The following is an 18625-nucleotide window of genomic DNA, read 5'->3' on the forward strand; positions in this document are numbered from 1 at the left end:
GTTTGCATGTTATGAGCACTGTCCTGGAACTTTTGGATACACCCTTCTGTCACAACTTACAAAATAATTATATCATGTCATGTAACATTGTGTTAACTTACATGCCGCAATAACACAGAAGAAACAACACAGACTAGCGGGATAACCATTAGGAGGAAATTAATAGCCTTTTAAGAAATTACTAGCTGAACCTGCGCGGTCTACTCCGCGCATCGTTCTGTTATGACCATGAATCTCCTTCCCATTGTGCATGGCTCCTTACTCACACAAGTACAGCATAGGAGACGCACAAAAAAAGTGAATTGCTATATATAGACGTTGGAGTGAGTTTGTAGCAAATTTGTATCAACTGGAAATAATTTTTTTTCCTAATAAATCCATATCCGTCCGAGTACGCCTCATTGCGTCTCTTAACAAGTTTTGCCATTCAGATTTAAGCAAAGCGCCTGCAATGTCCTTCAAACCCCCATACGTAACTTTACTACCGGTTGCCTAACATCATTGTTTCGGCCTGCAACAATGGGCTCAAAAGGCCCTTAAAATGTTGAATAGAAGAATAACGACAGAGTTTTTGAAAATTTGAATGAGAACTGAGGACAATCTACACAAAATTTGGAATCGACCAGTGAAAACGGCACATTTCTAGCACGTGTGGTTTTCGAGATCACATTGTCGAAAGGATTGCGGACAAACATATAAACCTAGCATTTTAATATATAGACTAGCAGAACCTGCGCTCTCTACACAGCGCATCATTCACATATGAGAATGAATTTCTTTATCATTCCTCACAACATCTGTACATGTCCCTTTACAGACACAAGTAAAAGACGTCTTGATAAAAATCGGCAAGGGGCACAATAAAGGAGAGACTTTTTCGATTATTTTTTGAATATCTCGCGCCATTTGCAAAATTGAGCCTACTTCCGGTTGAGTTTCCAATTCATGTATGATCAGTGTTTTCTTTCTTCTCTCATGCAGTATGTAATATGCAAATATCAATTACGTCGATGATACATGGTGTTCATTGGGCAAAACACTCCAAAGAATAAAGATTCATCTTAGACTGGAGAAATGGTTATCCTTCGTGTTTCATTATAATTTGCAATGAAACAAACGCCTGAGAGATATACAACCAATGTATACAACTATGTGGTGTTGGAATGCATAACTCGTAGGATATACTTTTTAAAAATTGCAACACTTCCAGCGTAACCCTAAAAAATGTAATAAAGAAATAAGAGCCATGTTTTTTAAATATTTAATTAGAACAGGACAATCTACAGGAAATTTGGAATCGACCGGTGAAAACGGCATGTTTTTAGCATTTGTGGATAAAAGATCTCATTGTCGAAAGGATTGGAGAGACATAAACTTTTCTTTGGAGACAAACACAAACCTAGCATTTTAATATATAGACACTTTTTAAATAGATACTTACGATTGGTAAATAATTTAGGTTGTTACTAATTTCTTCCAACACTTTTTTCCATTGACAAGGATAGTAATGAGGACTTCCACTCACCCATATCATTTTGTTCAACTCAATGAGGTCAATCTATTGGTGTATGTCTTACCTTTGGAGAAACATTTTCCCGTTAAACCTTATTAATATTATAGAATTTTTGTAAGTAGTAAAACGCGCATCAGTGTGAACCACAAAAAGATCCACAATTTCTATTCAGCACTAGTAGGAGTATCCAGGCCAAAATTGTCACATTTTTGCTAGTTCTCTTGAAAAAGTTTACTCTCAAACTAGTTATTTTTCAAACTTTTAGATTTTCAGATAAAAAAAACAGCTATAACTTCTGAAAACCATTCTAGCCATAATTTTTGTGCAAAAAAAAAAAAACACTTCCAGTCGTTGTAAGTCGTTTTGATTTTACAAGATTTGAAAGTTGACAAAATTCGTAAGATCGATGGTTACACTTGAAATTTTCAAGATTTCATTTCCTGAATGTATGTACAGTCAGCGACAAAAGTTCTTTCCATTTGATAAAATTTATTTTGGGAATAGCGACGGTATAGCTGCAACGTACAACGATGGTATGGCTGAAACGAACAGAAAATTACATTCTTTTTAATTTACTGGAAGCTGTTCTCAAATTGTCCTTCGATTCTGAAGTTCTTTACGAAACTAATTTCATCAAACGAAAAAAAAAAAAAAAAAATCTTTGGTCGCTGAGCGTACCTATTCTGAAAGACTGGGAATCTCTGCTTTACAGCAGTGAAAACTTACTTCCTATTTATTATGGTGATTATGCAACAGGCTATTTTCTGTTATCATTGAAAACCCTTACTTCTACTTACTGCACCGAAGAAAACATATTCAAATCCAATACTGCCGCAGATGGACAAAAATAACTATTTTTGAACAGGTCACTAGAAAGGCAATCCTTCAGTGAAAAGACGGATTTTTTTCTTAACGGCCGAGAAACCACTTTTATTTAATATTGGGTGACTTTACATGGAGTGGCTCAACAGCCAATGTAAATACTTTAGTAAGCGCCTTCAAAACAGCAGTACATGTTGAATCTAAAAAGAACATCAAAACACACAAGTTATCTCTAACACACAATCTGCCTAATCTCTAACTTATTTAGAACTTTTGAGTTTTAAATATTCCAAATTTTGTCGCACGAGACAGCGTGTGACACAAAGTGAAAAAGTTTTCTGACTTGATAACATTTGAAGTTACTTCGAGAATTAGAAAGAAAAACTGAATAAGTGCAACGGCTTTATGCTCCTCCTCAATCCTGCTTTGTGACTTAGAAACCTATTTTCTGATATTTTCCTTCGGTTTTCTTCCTCCACCATCTCTGAATTGTAGTGGCCGCCTTCACAAACACAGTTTTCTGAAATGAAAGATAAGAGTGACTTAAAAAACCCTATCTTTTATTTAAATGCTTGGATATAGCTACAAAACTTTGCGTCTCCAAGACGTTTTATTACCTAAGTTGCTCAGTTTCTCTAACATGCCTGTATCACGTTTCATTCAACCTATGCGCAAAACAGACTAATTGTAAAACTCTACGTCCCACAATAGGCATATAGTCCCTGAATTCAAATTCGAGACTGAAAATACGAGCTTTTGTGGCTAAGCGCTTAGCGTACGCATCTTTGACGTGGAAGACCCGGATTCGATTCCCGGCGGGAACTCGTTGTTCGGATTCCACGCTAATCAGTAGGTCCACGTCTCATATGGCCTCTGCTGAAAGGGACGCTAAACTCCACTCAACAAAAAACAACCGGGACTGAGCATATGCGGCTGTACTTATGAACAGCGTTTTTCTGTTTAATCTCTGATTAAGATTAAACAAATGTTCAACAGAGTGAAAAGTTATTAGGAACGCATAAATACAGTTCTCTGCTAAACATGATAATAGAAGTGTCAATAACTCACTGTTAAATTGTGTGAACCAATAAGACTTTCCCTTAGAATTTTCATTCTGTATGAAATTAATATGCGATCATACCCAAACAGAAATGAATATGCATTTTACACAACCCAGCACAAGAACTGAGTCTCGGTAGCCTGGATGAAAAGATCACGGTAATAATATTAGTTATCAGGAAGGACACGAAGACAGGTTCATTTTTACAGGTTTCGACCAGGCTCAGGTGGGTCCGATCCAGTGTGATGCGATGTGCCCTAAGACGAACCACATAAATGTGAGACTATTTTAAACTATATTTTGAAATGAAATCTGAGTTGTACGTCCTACGTTCATGTCGGCTAGGCAAAAGGAGACTGTGATGACGAGAAATGAAGTAAAATGGTGGAATGAAGAAAGTGGGATGAAACTGGAGAGTCCCGAGAAAACCCACGCAGACTGTGTTTCTTCATCATAAAGTTCATTTGGCGCGAACTGGGATCGAACCAAGGACTCCATGTACCCGAGTTGAACGGTCTACCACTGAGCTATTTTAAAATATAATATGAAATTCAAAATACCAAACATGTCATCTTGCATAAAACAATATAGATAAACAACATAGATAAACGACATGTAGTCACAGGGTGGCGACAAAAATTACAGGAACTTCCTGACTTTTTCCGTTTTTTTTTTCTTTTTTTAAAATTTTACCTGATATGTAATCAGTAAGGCCCGGATTTTTATGTTTTTACATATTTTTTCCTTTGTATGTACGCTGGTGAAAATATGAAATGTTCGCAAATTACGAAGTAAGGAGCCATATAAACCAAAATCACATTACATATTTTTACATATTTTGAAGTCTGTAACATATTTTCCGTCTCCTGTACATATTTTTACATACATTTAGTTTCCTTGGTCCTTTTCGCTAATTTTCTTTAACTAATACGCAAATAAAAATAGGCCTATATATGGAACAATAACTCCAAAAGTACTTTATTTAATTATCTGTATTTTCTTTCTCTCACTTTGTTCAACCCATTTGCATTGCGGGAAAGCTGGGTTAAAACAAATCGTACACTCTACAATATGCAAAGAAACGTCGTCAGTTATCGCTTCCAATCCTGAAAAAAAAGAAAGATTTGTTTATATATATATATAAAGAAATAAAACAATATAAGGATTTTTGTGCTTATCGCCTTTGCAAGCAGACGCCACTCGGAGTGTGCCGACAAAACAAACTAAAACGCACACAATTGGCTAGCTTTCTCACCTTTTTTTGTATGTGCAATCTCTACGGGTGGTGCTGTTTCTAATAATGTGTTTACAAAGTCTATTTATTCCTTGTTAAAGCTTGAACGTATCTATCGAAAGTTAGTGGTTTTCAAACGCGCAGTTATAAATTTGAAAGTTTTTAAAGGTAAGCGTTGTTTCTCTTAAATGTTTTTTTTTCTCTTTTGATATTCAATAATGTGACTTTTATTTCTCCACGAGACAATTTTATTTGTTCTTAGTGAAAATTTGAACGTATCAGTGACAAGTTAGTGACAAAGTTTTTCCATTGCGTAAAATTATTTAGTGGTTCATTGTTCGTCCCAAAAGTAAATGCCTTTTGTTTAAATAAATATTTTTTTTATCTTTATATGTTCAATAATGTGATTTTTTACTTTCTTAATACATATTTTCGTTTGTTTCTCCTGAAAATTTGTACGTATTTGTAGGAAGTTATTTACACTTGTTAAGCTTTTATTACATAATATGTTACAGTAAATTTATTAGCTAAGAACATAGCACAGACACAAAATAAACACGAAAAATATTTTTACATATTTTCATATTTTTAACATATTTCTTACATATTTCATTGATTTTTGTTACATATTTATGTACATATTTCGGTACTTTGTACTACATAAAAATCCGGGCCTTAGTAATCAGACATAGACTTTCCTACGTTGATGGAAAAACAAGACCACAAAAGTTTTACAAAATAAAAGAAAGAATCTTTTTTCCGTAATCAAGTAGAAAAATTAATAATATAAAAACAAACACAACGTATTTTATTATGAAATTACAAAACATCTACCCAATAAAAATTCCTGCACAGAGCAAGAAATTGAAAATCTTCCACGGAACATGAGTCTAACTTCAGTCACACGGAAGTTTTGTCACATACGAAAGGAAATGAAATGAAATCAGAGTTTAACATCCCACAATTATGACCTTTTGGCTAAGGGAGACTATGATTAAACCAAGTGAATGACAGAAGAATTCCTGGAATTAGAAAGTGAGAAGAAACGTGAGTACCCCAAGAAAAACCACGGACACAATGTTGTCCACCACAAACTTACTTGGATCGGCATCGAACCAGGGACCCCACGCACCACAGGTAAGCCACCGTTACCACTGAGCAATCGTGCCCCCAGTCACATACGAAAGGAAAAGCCACAATGAGACGTTCACCGAAAAAAAGGTGGCTGTATGTACACTCATGTCCAAAATTACTGTCGCATGTCTACAAATATGTTGTTGTAGGAATATAATTTGATAAGGAATTCGCCCGGTATTTCTTATAATGTTAGTATCTGTATAATAGGCAAAGACATGTATGTGGTAAATTTCGTGTCTTAAAGAGCAATAAATAAGAACAATAAAACGAAAATAAAACTTACTTGTCCATTTAGCAACATTCTGCTTTACCCATTCTAATTTTCGTCTTGATAATTCTTTTCGTATGAAATTTACCACAAAAATACATTTCCCGATTACACACATAGTATCAGTATTAAAAGTACCCTGCAAAATCATTATCAAATTATATTCTTACAAGAAGACAGTTATAGATATGCGACAATGATTTTGGACATGAGTGTACATAAGTAATATTAATATATTAGGTGACGGGATAGCAAGGAGCTAAGCGCCTGCTTCTGGAAATGATGTAGCTAGGAGTCTGGCCTTATCTTCTGGGTTATCGGATGACTGAAATAAAGAAGAAAAGTGGTGATTTATAAGAGGATTGTAGTCCTCTTTTATCAAGATCATGAGGATTTGATCCCACTACAGATGGCCACTTAGCAATGCTATCGTTGACGTCCGAATCCAATACTAGGCTAAGATCTTGTTGGAGAATGGTTTCGATCAATGGCTTAGCGCCATAGAATGAAGACAGAAAGGATGAAATAGCCAGGTCCATGGCGCAGCAAATGCCGAGACCTCCGTGGTTAACAGGAAAGGACGCCTGCAATCAAGAGTTATTGTTGAGTGAGCAATTCAGGATAGATTCTACACCGATTTTTAAGGTATTGTCATAGCATTCCAGAAGATCAGCATCCCGCCAAGAAGGAGCACAGCGAAGAAAGTACAGCAGCCTTAGCATGGACAATGAGGCATGTAGTAGGTAAAAGGCAGAGTGAGCTGAAATCAAGGAAAGACGTGTAAAGAAGAATCCTAATTTAGAAATTTTGTCTTTTAATATTGTTCGTCTTGCCTCATTAGATAATGCTGCTCCTAATAAGCTGGCGTCATCTGTCGAAATTCTTTGAATCCCAGGCGCGGCTTCGTCAAACAGCTTGAAGAGGTTATTAGACTGCTCATTGGAAACTCCGAGAAAGCTGACTTGACATTGGAGAAATTCATTTGCAAGCCGATCTCCTTAGCCTGTCTAGGGATCATTTCTAATGTCTCTAGTACTGTATCCTTGTCTCCAGCTATAGTCCCGTCATCCAAATACCATACGTTCAGTTCTGTATTGATACTATTAACGATGGATTGTAAAGTTAGTGCGAACAAACCAGGGCCAAGAGGATCGCCTTGTTGTACGCCACGCTGAGAGAGGATTATTTCGTCTCCTAAGTATTAGTTGATCGGTTGCGAGTAGAACTGATGGACGTATCTATAAATTGATAGAAAACTGTTTTTTTTACCTGTATGAGCATAGAGTCACGATTCAACTCGTTAAATGCGTTTCTGAAGTCTATTTTCAAAAACACTTTTTCCTGCTGGTGTGGAAAAGAGTAGTACATACGAGCAGCGTGGACTGCTGCTTCTGCTCCATGTGGAATGCAAACTCCCAGTTGGTGTGGGGATAGAAAATGTGTTAGAGGTTCTCTAATTCTATGGCAAATGATTTTGGCTGATAATCTCTTCCACACATTGCCTATTGCGATAGGACGAATGCCGCCGCTTTTCTTCCTCAAAGCTATTAGTGATGCTCCAAAGAAAATAGGTCTAATTTCCGTGGGCACATCACCGGAAATAATCAGGTGGAGAAAATCGCAGATGGCGTTACTAAAGACAGTTTTGCAGTCTTACAGTTTTGCAGTCTTGGTATAGTAGGAGGTTCTTTAATATTGAAGGACGGAGACTGTCCATACCTCCTGATGACCCGGAAGGAAATTATTTAAGTGCCTTCGTAAACTCGTCAGCTGATACTCTAGGCGCTACAATACTGGGCTCAATGAGATCGGGAGGTTCAAAAGGGTGGCTGTGAGCCGGATGTTTCTCTTTAATGCTTCTAATACAGATCCATTCGGAGAAGCTATAGTATCTTCTGAGATGAGAAGCCGTACAGCGTTAAGGACATCATCTACTAATTTATTCTCGACATCCTTAATGTTAAAAGTTGAATTTAATGGTCGTCGAGCTTTGAAGGATTTTTTACTGTGGTTAGGAAGGGCTTCGCAACGAGAATCAGACCAACATCGCACTCTTTGTTTAACCCATGATGTTAAATTATTCACTTTGTCAGCTTTTGATGGAACGCACAGTGTTACGTAAGGAAAAAAGAAGAGATCCATCCAAGCTTCTGAGTTGTTTGTATGTACCTGTTGCAATACCTCGCACAGAGAGTCTGCCACTGTAGCTCTAGCCCCTCGAGGTACCCTGCGTGACATTGGAGTAGAAGACTTTAATCTTGCTAGAAGCTTATTGCATTCGAAGATCGACATCTTTCTTGGGTAATCGACATTATCAGTGGATGATTGTGACTTCCGTGAAAGCGAGCATGGTTTGGTTTTATTGATATCATAATGGCACCTGCTATTGTGAATTGCTAGGCCTTTTAAACTAACACAAAAGTTGTTACACAGCTTACAGGTAGTCTCGTTAGGCCTTTTTGAAATATCAATGCTCGTGTTTAATATGGTATCGTTTTGGGTTTGATTTGTTTGGCTAAATTTTGATCCTGATGCGTTGCTTACATGGGAGAAATCTGCATTTAGCGACCTGCAGTCTTTATTGATATAATCACTAATAGCAGTGAAAGGATTACTGGTATCATTAGAAGAATCACGATCATCTTCCATAGTTATTATAAAATTTTAAATTTAAATCACACCCAACTACATTGTTGGAAATGTAATAATGTTTGAAAAATAACGACCATTAATTGAAAATAGCAAATTTTCAGTCAATCATCTGAACCACTGAAGCGATTCGAAAACGGATTTCACCAAGACTCCCATCAAAACTTCAACCACACATCACTTCGTAACAAAGAGAACAAAACCTCACTTCACCTACATTAAACGAAGAGAATTGTGCAGAACACGAAAGGCACGTCTGCTTCCAATCACAATTAGAAAAAAAAAAAAAATAACAGTATTACGTAATTCATTTCCTCTTGCCAATCGCTTTATTTCCTCATGAATATTACACATATTTTCCATTATTTTAGTCATCTTAGGTTCGAGCTCGTTCAGAATGTGTCTTTTTTTCGTGTCTTCAGCTTTTGTTTCTTTTCCTCTTCCTCTTGTCATTGATTTGTTGCTTCTTCAAAAACAAATGAGAGCATTTCGTGCATAATAAATCCTGGATTTCCTTATGATAGTTTCTTAAGGCCACTCGAAAAAGCTACTCAATCGTACTTTCTGTAATTTCGGCGAAAATCCAAAATGTCAAAATCCGTTTATTAGTTGACATTTTTTAAAGGAAATATGTGTAGCAAAACCAGTGTCAACGTTTTTCACAGGAAGCTTTTCTTAATTTTCCACATCAGTTCGTATACATGAACTTGAACTGAAAGCTTCTACTTTCAGAAACTTATTTGGATCACATTTTTATCATGTCTGATATAGAAATGGACTGAGAAAACAGTCTGAAATTCAGTACGGAAAGGTTCTACTTCTAAGCAAGTACATTAAAAGCCGTTCGAGAGGTACCGGGATCGATACCCGGCGCCTCCACCATGTAAAACTTTGTCCCATATAGTATAGGTAGAGCGTTAATAAAAAGAGTGTCCGGAATCGACTCCCACTACCAGCTTTTATTATAAAAATTTCCACTAAAATGTATTTTTACAAAAATACCATACAAATAATCAATTTATAATGTTAGTTATAGGTGGTCTTTCACCGTAAGGTCGCAGACAGGATCTCTACAGAGCCCCGAAGCAGGCTAAGCAGAGCGGGGTTAGGGACCCTATGCTCCGAAGCAAGCAGAGGGAAGGTTAAATGGCCAACAGAGCCCCGAAGCAGGCTAAGCCAGGAGATAGGATAAACGTAGTCCCGAAGCAGACTAGAGGCCTAGGGTTAGGTTGCTCCTAATGTTCCGAAGCAAACAATAGGAGGGTCACCAGAAAACTGGTACAGAATTGCCTTTGTCCATCCAATTTATAGGGCTCCTTGGGTGGCGGTGGCGCTGCTGCTCCGTGGGAGGGGCTAGAAGCCGTCGTTTGCATGTGACTGTAGATCCATCTGGTGTGGAATCTTCTTGCCAAACCACGTGGTAGTGTTTGTAAACACGGGCGTGTAGAATTGTTTGTTTACTACATCCCGTGGGACATTACAATATAAGTTTAGAAAACAATCATTTCATCTGCTTCCAACATACCTAATAAGAGATAGCTCGAAGAGCTCAAAACTACCATTCTGACACATTGAATATATAACAGAATACACGGATAAATATCAATGGCTCACTGGGCAACAACACTACTTTTAAGCCAATACAGAACAAATTGCAATGAAAAATTTTGTGAGCCTCACTCGGCACGGGATGCTCGAACATCCTTAAATAATTTAAAAGAGCTCTTAGAAATTCCACAATTCTCCGGTTTATTACCTCAATTGTAGCGTTAAATGCTTCATGAAAATGAAATAACTCACACCTTCGTATATCAAATATTACAGGATCATTTGGCGACGCCTTGATATCTGACTTGAAGATATGCAGAAATGTAAAGTTTGCGCAGTGGTCGCCAAACTTCTGAAGCTTCTGAGCTACCGTACTGTTTTTAAATTCTACTGTGAGCTACCAAGCAAAAGATCGAAAAACTTTTCTTAAATTTACACTTGTTTATTGCCACTTCAAGGTTAACCAACCGGAGCGTTAACGCAGTGCACTGAAAATGTCTCGCGAGCTACTAAAAGCTTGCGATCGACCGTTTTGCGATCACTGCATTAGAGCCATCCACTGAAATTTGAAAAAAGTTCAACGGTGAAAGGTCTTTCTGAAAGGAATTAAAAGGTCAGAAGCTGTAGAACACCTTTAAAACGCCAGTATCATATAGCACGTGCACGTTTGTTCTTTGAAGATACTCCAGAATCTCACACTTACGTTCATCTACTTCATTTGCGACGCTTTATTAAGAGATTCATCACAACTCACACTAGTAATCATACTCCTTCAATAACAATTAGCTCAGTTCTAAAGTATGATTATAACCAATAAACTAAAGTGTATGCTATTTTGTTACGTTGAAGCTGGATTTTACAGGCAACCTCACTATCTGGGAACATAAGTGATGTTTTCACATCTTTCACAGCAGTGTGCACTGATATACATCAATACGCTATGAATTACCATATTAAATTTTGCTTTTATAATGCTATCTTTTACTAAGAATCCTTGTAAACTGTTTTCTTTCGTCCCCGGACTTGTACCAACTTGCATTGTAGAATTCATATTTGGGCGTACATTGTCAGCAGAAACCTTTAAATTCTGTACAGATGAAGTACAAATACGATGACACTCCAACTCAGAAGGTATTAGCTTGCTTTATTGATTCACAAAGGAATAACTGTTCCTCAAATTGAAATCGACGTGACCATCTGCAAATGCTTTCATGTGATTTATTACCGCTTCCCATCCTACGTTACTAAGTGAAAAGACGCTCTGGCAAACGTTGAAGCGAGTTTTAAAAAAATGCTACATGGTACTTCTCGAATCCATGATAAAAAATTACACTTCTCAACAAATTTTGATCGAAGATATGTATTTTTTATTTTCGCGATTTTTATATTCATTTCAGCATGGTATGATAGGGTTGGATAAATGAAGTATATACTTAGCTCTACTTCTGTAAAGCTCGTGTACAAAGTATCAATGTTTTCCAATGTAATTAGAATGAAAAGATTGTGAAAATATTGAACCAAAATCCTCGTAAGTAGCTATGGTTAAGGTTCTTGACATTTATTTAACCTTCGTGTGAAAAATTTGGATAGAATCAGGGTTTGAAAAAAAAAAGTTTTTTTTTTTTTAAAAAAAAGCCCAACCCACCTGGGCCCATGTGGGTTTTTTCGGGTATTTTCGGCTTTAATTGGGTTTTTTCGAAATATTTCAATGTTTTTGGGGTAAAAGTGCTAAAATGTGATTTATATTTCAAGATTATCATTGTCACAACTTGTCACAATTGTCACAACAATTTTCTATTCACTGCAGTTTTGAAAAAACGGCCGCCATTTTGAAATTTTACGTTGGATCGCTGCCAAAGTATATACAGCTAATGTAGTGTCTCGTGCTTCTACTCTGAACATGTCAATTTAAAAGACCAAAAATTGCACTTGGTAGTGTGGATATCCGCTATTATGAAAAAAGAAAGAATGGCCGCCATTTTCAAATTTTACGTTGGTATGCCGCCAAAATCTATACAGGAAATTTAGTGTATCTTGTGCTTGTACCCTGAAAATTTAAACTTAAAAGACCGAAAGTGATACCCTGTAGTATGTGTGGTACAGACAGACGAAAGAACAAATGTAGATCGAATCATTCCAGGAGCCTCAGTGACGTTCGCCAAATATGAACACAAAATATATTAATTTAAAACAAAGATATATAATTCGTGTTTTATAAAATAAATGTTTCAAAATGTCTTATACGACGACATCAATATTTTCCAGTGTAAAATAAATAGTTTTATTGTAGGAGTCATGGGCGGCGATTAGGGGGGGGGGAAGGAGGACAGTTGCCCCCACTTTTTTGAAATTACCCATTAACGTATATAGTTTCATTTGGAAATATAAAGTTTTGTATGCATTATTATTAGTTCATAGAATAAAAATGGTGCCATAAAATATTTGTCGTTCCATGAGTACGCATATTGGTTGTCTTCCCGTGGAATTAAGGAAGCTACAAGAATTGCGTTTGAATTGCCACTAAAAATGGCCCAAAAATTAACCTATTGGAGCGCCACAATTCGAGCGTACTTTCATTTCTTCTTGCAAGGGCTCGATATGTTAGTCAGCCGCTCTAGAACTAATTGAGATAACATTTCTCAAGAAAAGAAGTCCTTCACAAGTTATTCTTTAATTGCACAAAAATCGACAGTTCCTAAAATGTATTTTCTTCTTTCTAATAAGGAATATTTTGATTTGATTTTTTTTTCAGTTTAACATCCTGTTCAGCAATGAAAGTTATATAAGACGTGGACTTAATGATCAACGTGGAGTCCGAACCACGTGAGCTCCCCCCGGGAATCGAGCCCGGGTCTCCCACGTCAAAGGCGTGTACGCTAACCGCTTAGCCACGAATGAGCTCAGTAAGGAATATTAATCTTGCAGTGTAATATAAAAGTTAAGGGTGTACACATACAGTTTTGTAAATACAGATAAAATTTAGTAAATTCAGCATAATTCTAGGTTTTAGGATTATTTTGTAAAACTGAAATGTGGAGTGACTAAGTATTGCTGAGTTTTGATATATTCCAAGAAAGTGAAAACTGTACTTAATGGCAGCGAACATGTTTCGGGAAGCTGCTAAAGTATTTCTTTAAATGTCGTAGCATATACTTGTAGTATTTACTGTCATTCTAAGAGTAATAACACATCTAATAGCATGCGTGGAATTAAAAATATAAGTTGTTCATTAATTTCCAGTTTCAATATAACTTTTGGAAAACAAGCCTCATTATTCATTACTATTATTATTATTATTACTATTATGATTATTTGATTAATATTATCCTTTCTGTTTGTTTTGCAAAAGTTATTAAATAGGCTCCTAATCTGATCACATAATTTTCCAGACAGATATTCATGAGCAAGGAATCAAATCCCTTCTTACAACTTCGTTGTTTAAGAGCACAAAGGGCTAGTATCTACTTGCGTTGCTCTTGTCAATTTACTTAAGAAAATATGAAACAAGACATACGGTATTTTAACTGAAACAGACAGTATCCCAATAGTTATACAACCTTTCGTCAAAGAAAGTGTTGCAAGCAACCAGGAAAACTAACATGGATATCAAATATTCAGATCATGTCTTACCCCCCTACTTTTAACGTCCAAATGCCGACACTGGTTGGAGTTCACTTCCGATACTTTGTGCGTTCAATTACGGGAATTTCCCGAGCACTTGTTGCAAGAGGCTCTTTCCAGAAAATTAATTTAAAACAATTAATACAAACATAATTCATATTTTATAAAGTAAATGTCTTAAATGAAATTCAATATTTTCCAGCGTAAAATAAATAGTGTTATTGTTGAATTATTCAGTTGCGATGCTTTGTGCCTTGAATTGCGGGAATTTCCCGAACACTTCTTTCGCGAGTTTTTTTTTTCTTCGAAAATGCAGCTTTTTCTTGGTGTACATCGAAATTTCCAATAGTAAGGAAGTTTGAATTCAGCATTTGAAATAGTAAGAGTTACGTAATCTTCGGAACTCCGAGCATTAAGCTTTTTAAATTTGGCAAGAATTTTTACGCTATTGCTGGTGTTGATTCTGCAGAATGCTTATTTGAAGAGTAGCAGCAAATAACTGAACTAAACTGTTGTTGTTGGAAAACCAAATTTTACTGAAGAATACTTGTGTTACCAACACAGGTACTAAAACAATAATACTAATAGTTTTACTAATGCACTACATATTTACTGGTAGTACCGGCACCTATGGTCTTAAACCCGATTAGGGATAACGTCCCTCGGCGTCGCCGAGTCAGCGAGCTCACTTTTCACAGAAAGTATTTTCTAAAATATAAAATTGCATATCTTACTTCAAACAGGCTATAAGCATAATCTATACATTAATTTGTTCTTTAATTACCTCAAGCCAAGTTTTATTAAAATTATTTTTTTAATTTATTCAGTACATTCAGAAGTTTATAAAAGTATTATGTAATTGTATACCTTAACGTGAAAGCAGTTAATTCGCCCAGGAAATTCCAAAATCTGATAAATATTTTTTAATGTAATTACCTTAGTTTTACCAACAATGTACTAACAAAAAGCTCAAAAACCCAGGTGGGTTTTTTCAGGTGTGTCCAACCCGAAAAAACCCGGTGGGTTTTTTCGGGCTGGGCCCACTTGGGCAAACCCTGGATAGAATTAAGGAATATGCTAACCTACAGATTTCTGTAACTTTATACATTAAGGATTAGGATTAGGAATTAGATTTCTGGGCTTTCGGCATCTATGACCACGTTAGCCCATCACGATTTGAGGGATGACGTCCCTTAGGGATCACGCTAACCAAGGAAAGGGAAAAAAGGAAGCGGCCTGGGACCTGTATGTTAGGTACTATCCCATTTGGCTTGTGTAAATGAGGAAAACCTCACTCAGGACGGCTGGCCTGAAAAAGCTTTTACATGTTTTCGACCAAATGTTCCACCGGGAACCGAACACGGGACCTCTCGCACCATACGTTAATATTAAAATGAGAAAATCAATATCGCGTAACATGTGTCGAATGGTGGTAGCAGAACAAATGTGTGAAGTGTTCTAGTACAGAAAATTAAACCATGTACAAGATAAACATTTAACAATATAGTAGTGATAAATTCAGCATTAACTCTAAAATTAAAAAAAAAAGTATATACAAATACCTTTTTTTTTCTATACACAAGCACAATGACCATGGAATAATACCGGCACAGTGAAGTAAGAACTCACACGTGATACAAATAAAATCCAAAAAAATGACAGGGGGAAAAGTACAATACAATTTAAAACCTCACAAGGGACATCACCCAATTGTCCGGCTCCGATTTCAATGAAATTTTTATCGCTGATAGAGGACATGTATTCATTACTTGTGATGACAGAAATTTTTGCCATGGTGCATGTTTTCTATTTTTTAATATTTTTTAAAAGTTGTGATGTGGTTAATAGAGATTATTGCAGAAGTCCCTTACTACCCTTTGTAAACGGAGTGTTAATGAAAGAACAACCATGTAGATACGTATAGGGCCTAGGGGGAAGTCGTATGGTACGTATGACCTTGACGGCAGCCATCTTGAAATCCGCCATTTTGAATTAAGGTCAAGTTTTTTAAATAGGAATAGGGTAATATGATACATAATTTCGGGCTAGAATTTAATCAGAAAGACAATGGTAAAGTTAGTTTTAAGATGCGCTCATTTGGTGAAAAGTTACAGTCATATTAATTGTTTATACTTACTATGAGCGTAACTCCCTGACCTCCGCTTCTAACCCGCGTATTAATGATAATAAGTGGATAAAGGTTTCGGTAATACATATTATGCCTAGAGGGAAGTGATACGATAAGGATATCATTGACGGCAGCCATCTTGAAATCCGCCATTTTGAATTAAAGTGAAGTTTTGAAAACTGAAAACCATAACATGTGGCACCAAATTTTAATAGTAAATTTTTCCCAAAAGCCAATGGTATGCTTATTTTTGTTCTATAGTTAACCAGTATGAATTTATGACTCTTCTAATGTGCACGAAACGTCCATTATTCGATCTTTCAAATTGCAACACTCCTAATTTTCATCGCATGTTTTAAGATTCCAACTGGCACTTTGCAATTGTTTCCATGGCTCATGTTTTCTAAATTTATTACATTTTTTTAAGAGTTGCGATTTGTCAGTTCATGAATAGTGTTAGAATAAGCATCCAGCAATCTTTCTGAATTTTGAAGACTTGCCATGTAATTGTTAATTTACTAGGCAGTGTAACTATTTATTTTAACCCAGAGTACATGAGGAACCTATGGACCTATGTGATGTAAAGAAATACAAATGAAATTATAAGAAATTGGTGTAACAGGAACTCAAAATTATCATGAAATGTAGCCTACATGTTGCGCAAACGACAAACAGTATTTTTTTTTATTGAAATAAATACAACTTTACAACTTTAAAGGAACAGCAGCAATGATAGAAAATATCAAAGAGACATAATATGACTGTCACATTAAAATTACTATTACTATTAATGACTGTTACTATTAAAATTTGGTGCCACATGCTATGGTTTTCAGTTTTCAAAACTTCACTTTAATTCAAAATGGCGGATTTCAAGATGGCTGCCGTCAATGATACCCTTATCGTATCACTTCCCTCTAGGCATAATATGTATTACCGAAACCTTTATCCACTTATTATCATTAATACGCGGGTTAGAAGCGGAGGTCAGGGAGTTACGCTCATAGTAAGTATAAACAATTAATATGACTGTAACTTTTCACCAAATGAGCGCATCTTAAAACTAACTTTACCATTGTCTTTCTGATTAAATTCTAGCCCGAAATTATGTATCATAATACCCTATTCCTATTTAAAAAACTTGACCTTAATTCAAAATGGCGGATTTCAAGATGGCTGCCGTCAAGGTCATACGTACCATACGACTTCCCCTTAGGCCCTATACGTATCTACATGGTTGTTCTTTCATTAACACTCCGTTTACAAAGGGTAGTAAGAGACTTCTGCAGTAATCTCTATTAACCACATCACAACCTTTAGAGCTCCTTCGTGGCTAAGCGGTTAGCGTACGCGCCTTTGGCGTGGGAGACCCGGGTTCGATTCCCGGTGGGAGCTCATGTGGTTCGGATTCCACGTTAATCAGTAGGTCCACGTCTCATATAGCCTCGTTGCTGAAAGGGACGCTAAACTAACATCAACCAACCGACCATCACAACCTTTAAAAATTATTAAAAAATAGAAAACATGCACCATGGCAAAAATTTCTGTCATCACAAGTAATGAATACATGTCCTCTATCAGCAATAAAAATTTCATTGAAATCGAAGCCGGACAATTGGGTGATGTCCCTTGTCAGATGAGCAACTACTACTTTTCAATGTAGGCAAAAATTGGAATCCCTTGTACATCAGAGATTCCAGTTGGGTTTACTTTGGGCATTTGCGCTTAGCTTGGCTTTATAAGTTACTTCTGGTGCATCCCAAGCAATAGTTCAACAGTAATTGGCCAACATGATAGGATTCCACTTTCCTTCATCTTTTCTACCATCTTACTTGAAAGCATTAATCTAACGTCCTACAAATGAGACAGTAATTACTGGTTAATGACGTAAGAACAAAAAAAAAAGTAAATTGGGGAGAAACGGAAAAACTCAGAAAACATGCCCACACTCTGTTTTTTAAAATTTACAGCTCGCATCAATGGTTTAAACGGAGGAATTTTCCCAGTAAAATCGCTCTACCAACTATGCCACTGAATTTGTGTTTTCGTGTCAACATGAAAAATATTTCAAACCCGAATAACATCTGAAACGATGCTCGATCCCTTGGATCCGTTTCTTTCATTCAATGTAACGTGATAATGAACCGTTAGTAAGAAGGAATCTAACTGCTTTCTAATTTCAAAACCAAAGGATTTTGGCGAGAAACAAGATGTAGAACAGCAACATAGGTACATGATGGAGATCTCATATAAGATTGTTTTTTCCTACAGTAAAAGTATAAAGATGCCAACACAAATACAAATTGCTCATCATGAAACTGTTACTTCCATAGTGCACGGAAACAAATTGAATTAGTAATTTCGCAAAGGCCATATATCCACCAAAGTAAATTGTTGAGGAGAAAGAAAAATAATAGATTGCAAACTCGACGTGTACAACGGCATCGATGATATTGAGGCAATAGTGTAGGATATGTAACATAATGTGACCATACAATTCGTCTTTTCACAGGGGATGCGCGTTTCTTCGCGTACGTCTTGACTTTGCACTAAAATTAAAATGTGGTGGGGATGGACATATGGACTTTTCGCAATGACTGATTCAATTGTTATTATTTTACGATAATCGAATCGCAAATTCTGAC

The 18625-nt window shown here is 36.3% G+C and overlaps 1 protein-coding gene across 1 annotated transcript in view; it reads right to left on the bottom strand.

The window, feature by feature from the left end:
- Positions 1–2414: 2414 nt before the first annotated feature.
- The window catches only part of asp (microtubule assembly factor abnormal spindle), a 121068-nt gene continuing 104857 nt past the window's right edge, over positions 2415–18625 (bottom strand). Inside the window, exon 14 of the mRNA XM_081743503.1 lies at positions 2415–2855. Within this exon, the coding sequence (XP_081599629.1) occupies positions 2769–2855 (87 nt within the window). The 3' untranslated portion in view covers positions 2415–2768. The remainder of the gene's footprint in view (positions 2856–18625) is intronic.

Source organism: Thermobia domestica, chromosome 17, assembly GCF_964235325.1.
Source record: "Thermobia domestica chromosome 17, izTheDome1.hap1.1, whole genome shotgun sequence".
Lineage (NCBI taxonomy): Eukaryota > Metazoa > Arthropoda > Insecta > Zygentoma > Lepismatidae > Thermobia > Thermobia domestica.